Here is a 13,010-nt window from a genome sequence, read left to right on the forward strand (position 1 = left end):
GATGAGAGGGGATCTGATTGAAACATATAAGATTATTAAGGGATTGGACACGCTGGAGGCAGGAAGCATGTTCCCGCTGATGGGTGAGTCCAGAACTAGAGGCCACAGTTTAAGAATAAGGGGTAGGCCATTTAGAACAGAGATGCGGAAAAACCTTTTCCACCCAGAGAGTGGTGGATATGTGGAATGCTCTGCCCCAGCAGGCAGTGAAGGCCAAGTCTCTGGATGCATTCAAGAGAGAGTTAGATAGAGCTCTTATAGATAGCAGGGTCAAGGGATATGGGGAGAGGGCAGGAACGGGGTACTGATTGTGTATGATCAGCCATGATCACAGTGAATGGCGGTGCTGGCTAGAAGGGCCGAATGGCCACTCCTGCACCTATTGTCTACTTTACTCATGTATGTGAAGGATGTAAAAAATAAAGTCAATTCAATTAAGTTTAATTCAATTTAGAGGGCAACAGAGGTCATAGAAGGGGAAAAATGAGAGGGGGACTTACTGAACTCCCTTTGAAGAGAAGATTTAAACTTCTCCAGGGTGGACTTCCTTCAAAGAGACTTCACAAACCATAAACACGTGAGATACTGCAGATGCTGGAAATCCAGATCATGATTCAAAGCAGTTTATTCATTTCCATAGATGCTGCCTGACAGTGTTTCGTGTAGATGTGCTGACTGGTGGGGAGGGCTTTACCCCTGATATATTGGACCATATCTACTATTTTCCGTTCAGGGGCATTGGTGTTACCTCACTCAATGCATCTCTCCACCACACATCAGTTGATATCAATATGTGTACAAGCGAAACCTGCATTACAGCAGTTTGGGTAACAGAAATGTGTCCTTATGGAATTCACAGATCCCCTCCAAAATATCTGAGATATGGAATAAAAATTCATTCACATGGAATTTATATGTCAATTTTTAAATTTTATTTCTTGATGCATGTGTTTATGTGGCTGTGTTGTACAGAAAATTGTATTATTGACTGTTTTCTAGGAATGCAACATGGGGTATGTCTGCATTTATTGTGAGTATAATTTCTATGCACATAATATCTGCTCATTTGACTTCACCAAAAGTCTTTACCCACCTGTGTTCTGCAGGATTGTCTCTGGAAGGACTGACCTCACAGACAATTTGAGCCTGAACTGATTTGGAGATGCAGCCATCAAACATGGGTTTGTCTCTATATCTGTGAGACGGGAGCCTGATAGTGTGTCCGAGATCAGAGGCCCGAGATCTGCAAGTCTGCTCGTCCAGCTGGGTACCGTAGGTTGGAGGCCCAAAGGCGGCCTGTCCCGGCGTTGGAGGCCTGCCTGTCTGTGTGTGGGCGTGGGTGGAAAAGCGGAAAAGGGGCTGTTTTACTGTTCTTTTTGTTACTTGGATTGTTCTGCTGAACACTGTGGGCATGCTATATTGGCGCCCGAATCACTTTCAGGCTGCCCCCAGCACATCCTTAGGTTCTGTTGGTTGTTGACACAAACGACACATTTTACTGTAAGAACAGCACCATAAGACTTAGGACACTTTGGCTCTTCATGTCTGCTCCACCATTTAATCATGGCTGATCCTTTTTTCCCTCCCCAGCCTTCTCCCTCTAATCTTTGGTGCTGTGGCCAGTCAAGAACCTATCAAGCTCTGCCTTAAATACACCCAACAACCCGACCTTCACAACAACCCATGGTGATAATTTCCACAAATTCACCACCCTCTGGCTAAAGAAATTTCTCCAATCTCTGTTTTAATTGGATGTCCCTCTATCCTAAGGCTGTGACCTCTGGTCCTAGAGTCCCCATCATAGGAAAAATTCCTTTGTTCTGATGATAAATAAGTGAATCTGAATAGGAACAACATAAGCCACAGCAGAGGGAACGGTGGGTCCAAAATGAGGAGAAATAAAATGAAGTTATTTTAATGCTGTTGAATAGATGGTTTAAAAGAACCTTATCTTCTCAGCTCAAGATCTATCAGGGAACTTATATCAGCTAATTTAACCAGTTTTCTTGACACCCAGGCGTTTGGGAGGAGCATTATGCCAACTTGTTTTCTCAGCTGTCTGAATTTCACCACAATATTTCTGTGGGTCTGGCCATATTGCAGATGGATGGCTGTGTTCCTCCAGGGGGCAGTCGTGAGCAGTCAGTAGTCATGGTGAATACATTTTCTAAAAATTTCTTTCTGTTAAGGCACAAGTACAACTTCTCAAGCAGCCAGATTACTGGTTGACTAATGCAGTCACATAATCATTACAGTGTGTACTAAACCCCATGCCAGCTGGCATTTTAGTGTGCAAAGTATACATTTATTATCAAAGTATGGATAGACGTTACAACCTTGGAATTTGTCTCCTTACAGACAGCCACAAAACAAAGAAACCCAGAAGAACCCATAAAAAACAGAAAAGCATTAAACACCCAATGTGCAGAGAAAATAAGTCATGTAAACAAAAGATCCTGCAAAAGTCATTCTGAGTTGAAGAGAGTCCATCCACAGAGCCTTCATTCAATGCAGAACCTCAGGCCCCAACACCCTGATCTTAGTGTCGTTAACTAAGGGACTTCATGGTAGTGTAGCAGTTAGCTTACTGCTGTGACAGCACTAGTGAGCAATAAGCATTATGCCAACTTGTTGTTTAATTCCTGCCACTGACCTTCGGGAGTTTGTATGTTCTACTTGTGTCAGTGTCGGTTTCCCCTGGTGCTCTGGATTCCTCCCACACTCCAAAGACATACGGCAAGTTGTCGGCACCGTAAGCGTCTCTGCAATTCCTCTCATATCCCAAAGACGTACTGATCCCAAGGCAGGTCAAGTTGCTCATGTGTGGATGAGTGGCACAATCCATGGGAAGAGTGAGCAGGGCTCAGTGATCTTAGAAAAGAGCTTGACGTTTTTAATCCCCTTTTCCTTACGTCTTTTCACCAGATGATGCCCATCTGTGGAAAGCGTTTTCAGCAGTGAGCAGATCGCAGCTGTCTAAAGCTGTGAACCAGACATCAAACCTCTCATCTTACTGGGTCCCAGAGTTTGGATGAAAGCAACTATTTTAAAATTAATTATATGACTCAGGGAGATGACGACTGTGTAAAGATTCAAGGACCTCCACCATCCAGGTTTATGCCCTCTTCTGGCTGCTGCCACCAAGAAGAAGGTATAGGAGACTTAAATGCTGCAACAGCAGGTTCAGGAACATTTATTGTCCCTCAACGCAGCAAGATCATGAACCACCTCAACACTGAACTGATTCCATACATCAGGCTCCTGAACCAGTGTGGAGAACTTCACTCACCCCAACACTGAACTGATTCCACACATCAGGCTCCTGAACCAGTGTGGAGAACTTCACTCACCTCAACTCTGAACTGATTCAACACATCAGGCTCCTGAACCAGTGTGGATAACTTCACTCACCCCAACACTGAACTGATTCCACACATCAGGCTCCTGAACCAGTGTGGATAACTTCACTCACCCCAACACTGAACTGTTTCCACACATCAGGCTCCTGAACCAGTGTGGATAACTTCACTCACCCGAACTCTGAACTGATTCAACACATCAGGCTCCTGAACCAGTGTGGATAACTTCACTCACCCCAACACTGAACTGATTCCACACATCAGGCTCCTGAACCAGTGTGGATAACTTCACTCACACCAACACTGAACTGATTCCACAACCTATGGATTCACTTTCAAGGACTCTACACTCTTGTTCTTAGTATGTTTTATTTATTAATATTATTTGTTTTTTTTTGTATTTGCGCAGTGTGTCTTTTGCATTTTGGTTGGTTGTCTATTTTAGTGTGTAGATTTTCATTAATTCTATTGTGTTTCCTTGTCTGCAAGAAAATGAATCTCGGGTTGTATACAATAACATCTAATAAATCTACTATGAACTGAGAAACAGCGAACCCTGAAAGAACTGGGCATCAGATGGTGTAGTGGGTAGTGCGACACAATTACAGCTCAGGGCATTTTGGAGTTCAATTCCCGTATCATCTGTAAGGAGTTTGAACATTCTCCCCGTGACGCATACGTTTCTTCCAGGTACTCCGGGATTCCTCCCACAGTCCAAAGACAGGCCATTTAGTAGGTTAATTAATTATTGTAATTTGTCCTGTGATTAGGCAAGGGTTAAATCGGTGGTTGCTGGCCAGTGCAGCACGTTGGGCCGGAAGGGCCTGGTCCATGCAGTATCTGTAAATAAATAAATTCCAGAAACGTCCACAGTGGTTAGAGGGCACCAAGAGTAAGATAACAGAAAAAGGATTTCAACAAACTAGGTTTAATTTTCTCATTGCTCATCAAAGTTGCTGCATATTCCTGATACAAAATGTAAGGCATGCATCACCCCAGATTCAATAAATGTCTTCAAAACAAGTTCATGACGAAACATTCAAGTCAGGCAAAAGCAAGACATGATCGGATTTCACCCGTGCCTGTGCGATTGTTGAAATGACAGTACTGGTTACTCAATCTACATATCATCAAGACAATTACTTCACACATTTTTATTACAAAATGTTGGGGAACTAAACTTAACAAAGAAGTTTGCCATCATTATCAATCTACTATGTCAATGGTTCTTCCTGTTCTTGGAATTTTCCATAGATATCAATGCAGGTATTTTGCCCATCGTTCTTCCCATGCACATATTTCTAACATTATTACAAGATTAAACCATGACATTTTGACGTTGGAGTGACACCGAGTTGCCTGTTGAGAGCCGTGGCTATCGGAGGCTCAACAGCACATGGAAACCCCCGGTTGATAAGCATCACACAACTTTCTAAACTGTTCCTTCTCATTTGAGAGCTAGCAATATTAAAGACAACTTCTTGATTTCACATATACCCATGGTGACTAGTAATGGTAGCAGGCTCTTAATAATAAGACCATAAGATGTAGGTGCAGGGTGAGGCCATTTGGCCCATTGAATCTACTCTGTTATTTATTGATTCTGATTTCTTCTGCAACGCCTATTTTCCTGTTTCTCCTCATAATCTTTAACCCCACCCCCACCTTTACCAGTACAGAATCTATCAATCTCTGCCTTAAATACATCCACTGTTTTGGTCTCTGCCATGTTCTGTGACAACAAATTCCACAAATTCACCCTTGTTTTGAAAGATATCCCTCTTCATCACAGTCTTTAAGGGGCGTCTCTGTATTCTGAGGCTGTACCCCTGGAAGCTGGACCCTCGTAATAACGGAGACATCCTCTCTACTCCACTCTGTCCAGGCCTTTCAGTATCTGGTGGGTTTCAATGAAATCCACACTCAATGTTCTGAACTCAGGCACAGAGGCATCAAATACTCTTTGTGGCAGGGGTTCCCAACCCTTTTTATGCCATTAAACAAGAGGATTGCAGGTGGGGAGCCTTTGCATTATTGATTAAGCATTTCATTCCCAAGATCTCTTTTGTGAACCTCAGTGGGAGAAGGCAAGGACGAGATGGGCTGAGGGGCCTGTTTCTGCGCTGTATTCTTCTATCACTCTATGACTCTGTAACTCCTCTGGACCCTCTCTAGGGCCGGCATATTCTTCCTTTGATATGGGGCAAAGAATGCTGCATCTTACTCCACTGAGCCACGCAAAGCGAAACTGAGTGAATCTTTCTCATTGCAATAAGCAATTCAACATACAGACCTCACTTCAGGGTACCTGGAGGGACATAATAAACCACATCACTGGGGCAGAAGGGGAAGCCGATTAGCCATGATGAAACGGCGGAACAGATTTGATGGGCCAAATGGCCTAATTTACTCCTATAGCTTACGGTCTTACAGCTTTCATGAACATAGTGTTTTTTTTTCTTTCTGGTGTGGAGACAAGGAGCTAAATCTCAGCTGATTCCCCAGTGACTAGAAGAGGGGCATTTTGGTGCATCTTGGGATGATAGTGAAAACACCAATATCCATCTGAGAATTAACCCTCTGTCTGCCATATGGGATTATAACTAGAGTCTGAAAATAGCACTATTCACCCTTGGGTTCACAGTGCAACTTAACAGAAGAGAATGAGACAGCAGACAAAGCAACAAACAAGGCAGAGATAACCAATAATCAACAAAAAATGGAGAAAGAGCCCTCATTAATGGCCCTCAGCATCTGGATATGCCCTCTTCTCAATGCTACCATCCCAAGGAGGTACAGGAGCCTGAAGCCACACACTCAGTATTTTAAAAACCGCCTCTTCCCCTTCGCCTTCAGATTTCTGTACGGTTCACGAACACTACCTCCCTGCTCCTCTTTTGAAGTTTTTTAAATTATAAAATCATGTTTTTATGTCTGCTTCCACAGAACAACAAATTACATGACATTGGTCAGTGATAATAAACCTGATTTTGATTGTTATTAGGTAGAATTAGAGGCAAACTCCCTCTAAGTTTAGTTTCAAGGGTATAGTTACAGGTGACGGCTGAGTAAAGACAGGCAGCGAAGGGGTGGTGTGGCTCTGGGCGTGCATGTAGCCGAGGGGTGCGACAGACGCAGACACTGACATGCACCATCTACAAACACACGGTTGGTGGAGGAGGAGCAGATCTCCAAGCCGGGGGGTGGGCATGAGGAGAAGCTACAAGCAGCCTCCTCACCACAACATGACTGGCAGCAATACTGTGGGTGGATGGTGGGTGGGTGAAGTGGTGCAGAACACGAAAAGCCTTTTATACGTTCACACCCATCGCATGCAGACGTTGGGCCAGGCCAGCGAGCTGTGTGAGTGGGCTCAGAGCCCGATGAGTTCACAGGGAAGATTCTGTCACTGCAGGAACCATCGGGTCACAGTAACAGTGAGCCCACAACTCAGTAAGCACTTAAAGAGATAGTGCCTCTCTCCCTGTCCTATTACGGAAGATTCACCTTCACCTCCCAAAGCCCTGCTCCACTGTATGCAGATAAGGCAAGGATTGAAGGGGTTAATTGGTGTACAAGGACTTTTGTGCTTCATTTATCTCTCAGAATTGGTTTGCTGTTCTCTAATATTGGGAACAGTTCTTAAAGGGACAGAGTCAATTGCTTCCCTCTGAACGTCTTCCTCCCCCATAGACATGTGGCTCCCCACTACTCGGAGCAGAAACAATACTAATCAGAGGGGAACATAGGGAAGAGAATTTTCCTTAAGGGAGGCATCCAAGATTGGTTCCTAAATCTTTGGGATTAGCACAAGACACATTATTCCTAGTGAGATGCTTTCCTGGAGGTAGGGGGCAATAGGTCAGAGTGTCAGTGAGTAATAAAGGAATGTCTTATTGAGTCAAGAAAGTGGAAGTCATCACATCTGCCCAGACTCTCACCCCCAGGTACGCAGAAAATTTGGTTGGAATGTCTTAAGTTGCATTTCTGTGACTTACAGAATATAAAGCACTAAAGAAAATAGCCTTGGATTTCATCACTTATTTACTGGAAAGCACACAAGGATGCAGAAAACCCAGTCCCCCATCGAAGGGCAGACAGTGAGGGAAAAGGCTCTCTCGCTCATATCAAACTCTGAAGTTGAATCCCGATAAACATTCATCCTAATCCAGATTCCGGAATCTTCTAAAAAAACTAATTTTCTGGCATTAAACAAAGAATTGTTCAATACAATATGGTATTTATAGCATAAATCACTGAGGTTTAACAGGGAGAGTACACAAGGCAAACAGCTCTGAACTGGCAGGGGAGAAAGCCTGGGCACCGGCCAAAGGCAGACATCCCAGAGGAACATAAAGCACTGGAACTCAGCGCATCCGGTGCTATCAATGGAGTTGATGCTTCAGCTTGTGACTCTTCATGTGGGCTGGAAGGAAGGGGGAGGCTGGCAGAATTAAAAAAGGTGGAGGCAAGGGGTCCAGCACAACCTAGCAGGTGACGGGTGGATCCAGGTGAGGGTGTGAGTGTGTGAGCCACTGGGAGGTGACGGGTGGATCCAGGTGAGGGTGTGAGTGTGTGAGACACTGGGAGGTGACGGGTGGATCCAGGTGAGGGTGTGAGTGTGTGAGACACTGGGAGGTGACGGGTGGATCCAGGTGAGGGTGTGAGTGTGTGAGACACTGGGAGGTGACGGGTGGATCCAGGTGAGGGTGTGAGTGTGTGAGACACTGGGAGGTGACGGGTGGATCCAGGTGAGGGTGTGAGTGTGTGAGACACTGGGAGGTGACGGGTGAATCCAGGTGAGGGTGTGAGTGTGTGAGACACTGGGAGGTGACGGGTGGATCCAGGTGAGGGTGTGAGTGTGTGAGACACTGGGAGGTGACGGGTGGATCCAGGTGAGGGTGTGAGTGTGTGAGACACTGGGAGGTGACGGGTGGATCCAGGTGAGGGTGTGAGTGTGTGAGACACTGGGAGGTGACGGGTGGATCCAGGTGAGGGTGTGAGTGTGTGAGACACTGGGAGGTGACGGGTGGATCCAGGTGAGGGTGTGAGTGTGTGAGACACTGGCAGGTGACGGGTGGATCCAGGTGAGGGTGTGAGTGTGTGAGACACTGGGAGGTGACGGGTGGATCCAGGTGAGGGTGTGAGTGTGTGAGACACTGGGAGGTGACGGGTGGATCCAGGTGAGGGTGTGAGTGTGTGAGACACTGGGAGGTGACGGGTGGATCCAGGTGAGGGTGTGAGTGTGTGAGACACTGGGAGGTGACGGGTGGATCCAGGTGAGGGTGTGAGTGTGTGAGACACTGGGAGGTGACGGGTGGATCCAGGTGAGGGTGTGAGTGTGTGAGACACTGGGAGGTGACGGGTGGATCCAGGTGAGGGTGTGAGTGTGTGAGACACTGGGAGGTGACGGGTGGACCCAGGTGAGGGTGTGAGTGTGTGAGCCACTGGGAGGTGACGGGTGGATCCAGGTGAGGGTGTGAGTGTGTGAGACACTGGGAGGTGACGGGTGGATCCAGGTGAGGGTGTGAGTGTGTGAGACACTGGGAGGTGACGGGTGGATCCAGGTGAGGGTGTGAGTGTGTGAGACACTGGGAGGTGACGGGTGGATCCAGGTGAGGGTGTGAGTGTGTGAGACACTGGGAGGTGACGGGTGGATCCAGGTGAGGGTGTGAGTGTGTGAGACACTGGGAGGTGACGGGTGGATCCAGGTGAGGGTGTGAGTGTGTGAGACACTGGGAGGTGACGGGTGGATCCAGGTGAGGGTGTGAGTGTGTGAGCCACTGGGAGGTGACGGGTGGATCCAGGTGAGGGTGTGAGTGTGTGAGACACTGGGAGGTGACGGGTGGATCCAGGTGAGGGTGTGAGTGTGTGAGACACTGGGAGGTGACGGGTGGATCCAGGTGAGGGTGTGAGTGTGTGAGACACTGGGAGGTGACGGGTGGATCCAGGTGAGGGTGTGAGTGTGTGAGCCACTGGGAGGTGACGGGTGGATCCAGGTGAGGGTGTGAGTGTGTGAGACACTGGGAGGTGACGGGTGGATCCAGGTGAGGGTGTGAGTGTGTGAGCCACTGGGAGGTGACGGGTGGATCCAGGTGAGGGTGTGAGTGTGTGAGACACTGGGAGGTGACGGGTGGACCCAGGTGAGGGTGTGAGTGTGTGAGACACTGGGAGGTGACGGGTGGATCCAGGTGAGGGTGTGAGTGTGTGAGCCACTGGGAGGTGACGGGTGGATCCAGGTGAGGGTGTGAGTGTGTGAGACACTGGGAGGTGACGGGTGGATCCAGGTGAGGGTGTGAGTGTGTGAGCCACTGGGAGGTGACGGGTGGATCCAGGTGAGGGTGTGAGTGTGTGAGACACTGGGAGGTGACGGGTGGACCCAGGTGAGGGTGTGAGTGTGTGAGACACTGGGAGGTGACGGGTGGATCCAGGTGAGGGTGTGAGTGTGTGAGCCACTGGGAGGTGACGGGTGGATCCAGGTGAGGGTGTGAGTGTGTGAGACACTGGGAGGTGACGGGTGGATCCAGGTGAGTGTGTGAGACACTGGGAGGTGACGGGTGGCGATAAGGCAGGGTTGAAGATGACGGAATCTGATAGGAAAATGAAATAACAGGAAGGAGTTGGGGAAGGGAACCGGTTTGAACAGTGTGTGGGTGATGGGCAATTGGAGAGGGTGGAGGAGGGGAAAGTGAAAAGGTAATGGTTAGGGTCGGAGGAGGAGGACTGGTGGATCAAGAGGAGAGAGAAGAAAATAGAGTGAGCACTTAACAGAAATTTAAGAATTCTACATCTATGCACCCAGGCTGGAGACTACCCAGGCAGTCCCACTAACACAGGGCTTCCCAACCTTATTTGATGGCATTGGTCCACACGGTTGGGGAGCACTGCTCTACTTTTGTTTGGCCCTGATGGAAAGGAATGTCAGTGTCGGAACGAGAAGTGGAATTGGAATGACTGGTCGCTTGACATCAGGGAGAAGGCATGGACACTCAATAAGCAAAATGGCCTGATCCTGCATTGAAACTATTTCACCATTCTCCGTCATTGTTTTAATTGGATAAATACCAGCAGATTGAGCGAGAGGTACCCCAGTTACCGAGATAGTTTTGCAGAGTTGTGATGGTAGGAAAGCTACATCCCATCCCCAACCAGCCCGAGTACAGGTCCATGACTTATTTGGTTAATAGATTATAAAAGTGGCAAAATCTGACATTCAACACACACAAAATGCTGAAGGAAGTCAGCAGGACTGGCAGCATCTATGGTGAAAAACAAACAGTCGAGGTTTTGGGCCAAGACCCTTCCTCAGGACTGGAAAGGAAGGGGGAAGAGAGAGGAATAAGGTGTGTGGAGGAGGGGGTACAAGCTGAGAGGTGTGTGGGGATGAAGTGAGAAGCTGGGACGTGACAGGTACTAAGATAAAGGGCTGAAAAAGACAGTAAAATATAGCAGCAGAATTTGGCCATGTGGCTCATTGAGTCTGCTCTGCCAAGAAAGTAATCTAATAGGAAACAGTGGACAATGGGAGACAGGGAATGAGGAGAGGCAACAAAGGGAGGTGATGGGCAGGTGAGAAGGGGTAAGAGGTGAGTCAGAATGGGGAATGGAAAAAAGGAGAAGGGGTTGAGAAATTACCAGAAGTTGGAGAAATCGATGTTCATGCCATCAGGCTGGTGGGTACCCAGGTAGAATACAAGGTGTTGCTCCTCCAACCTGGAGACTGGTCTCGGATCTGAAAGTCTGAGACTGAACCCCTCTGGTTAGAGAGGGATGCTGGACCTAGCTTGTGTTTATTGAGATTCAACCATACACACAGAGAGCTCACATTTCATTTGACTATGAACACTTTATATTATAATATTACATAGAAAGACTCAAACAGGGAAACTGCAGACAAGTACAAAGATTAAAAAACTAAATACACAGTTTACTCTTTCAACAGGCAATAATACAAATCCACACTTAAAAAAATACACTTCCACAACTGGAACATCTGGCTACACTGAGAAATTACAAAATAAATTATAATGTACAGAGATGTTGAACCTCTCACTGCACAGGGACTTGCCCCTCCTGGGCCTCGTAGATGCTGCAATGGATGATAGGTGAATTTGGCAGTGTGGCTGGTTCCTCTTTCCTTTCAGCCACTCTCCAACATCTTGTTGGCATGTTTGTTGGCCTCATCAATACGAGCTTTGTTCATGTCACCCTGAGAACAGCAACGCACACTGTTTAGCGCACATCGTGTGTACTTATAACCATATAACAATTACAGCATGGAAACAGGCCATCTTGGCCCTTCTAGTCCATGCCGAATGCTCACTCTCACCTAATTCCACTGACCTGCACTCAGCCCATAACCCTCCATTCCTTTCCTGTCCATATACCTATCCAATTTTTTTTTTAAAATGACAAAAATCAAACCTGCCTCTACCACTTCTACTGGAAGCTTGTTCCAAACAGCTACCACTCTGAGTAAAGAAGTTCCCCCTCGTGTTACCCCTAAACTTTTACCCCCTAACTCTTAACTCATGTCCTCTTGTTTGAATCTCCCCTACTCTCAATGAAAAAAACCTATCCATGTCAACTCTATCTATCCCACTCATAATTTTAAATACCTCTATCAAGACCCCCCTCAACCTTCTACGCTCCAAAGAATAAAGACCTAACTTGTTCAACCTTTCTCTGTAACTTAAGTGCTGAAACCCAGGTAACATTCTAGTAAATCATCTCTGTACTCTATTTTGTTGACATCTTTCCTATAATTCAGTGACCAGAACTGTACACAATACTCCAAATTTGGCCCTACCAATGCCTTGTACAATTTTAACATTACATCCCAACTCCTATACTTAATGCTCTGATTTTTGAAGGCCAGCTTTCTTCATCACCCTATCCACATGAGATTCCACCTTCAAGGAACTATGCACCATTATTCCTAGATCACTCCGTTCTACTGCATTCTTCAATGCCCTACTATTTATCATGTATGTCCTATTTTGATTATTCCTAACAAAATATAGCACCTCACACATATCAGCATTAAACTCCATCAGCCATCTTTCAGCCCACTCTTCTAATTGGTCTAAATCTCTCTGCAAGCTTTGAAAACCTACTTCATTATCCACAACGCCACCTATCTTAGTACTTACATAATCCTTCCTCTGCTCTCTGCAATTATCTCCTCCGTCTCTTGACCACCTCTAAAATTCCCTCAAAAATGGTCAACTGCTTAGGTTTTGATCAGAGTTCACTCCACCTTCTAATGGGCCAGTTTGGAGAGTTTTACAATATTAAATCTGTCATGAAGGCTTTTATATGTAGCCTGTGGTTATCAGCTTAGGACAAGGATATATCACATGATGGGACAGTTTTCTGGCCCCTGATTATTCTATGCCAGGGGTTACCAAACTGGGGTCAACTGACCCCTTGCTTAATGGTATATAAAAAAAGGTTTTATAGAAAGAGGCCATTCATCCCATTAAGGGGATGCTGCCTAGATTTAGAAGGGATGAGCTGCAAAGATTCTGACTGTCTACTCTGTAGACCTCTCGCTAATTTATAAACCTCTCAGGCAGTGAGTATTATTTGTATTTGTATTTAATTGATGTTATCTGTTGCTATGTACCTGGGATGCTGCTGCATCCATAT

The 13,010-nt window shown here is 46.4% G+C and overlaps 1 protein-coding gene across 1 annotated transcript in view; it reads right to left on the bottom strand.

Annotated features, from left to right (window-relative positions):
• Positions 1-9,892: 9,892 nt before the first annotated feature.
• Positions 9,893-13,010, bottom strand: part of LOC132381787 (synaptosomal-associated protein 25-like) — a 66,072-nt gene continuing 62,954 nt past the window's right edge. The window contains exon 8 of the mRNA XM_059951353.1: positions 9,893-11,568. Within this exon, the coding sequence (XP_059807336.1) occupies positions 11,500-11,568 (69 nt within the window). The 3' untranslated portion in view covers positions 9,893-11,499. The remainder of the gene's footprint in view (positions 11,569-13,010) is intronic.

The sequence above is a fragment of the Hypanus sabinus genome, chromosome 26 (assembly GCF_030144855.1).
Source record: "Hypanus sabinus isolate sHypSab1 chromosome 26, sHypSab1.hap1, whole genome shotgun sequence".
Taxonomy (NCBI): domain Eukaryota; kingdom Metazoa; phylum Chordata; class Chondrichthyes; order Myliobatiformes; family Dasyatidae; genus Hypanus; species Hypanus sabinus.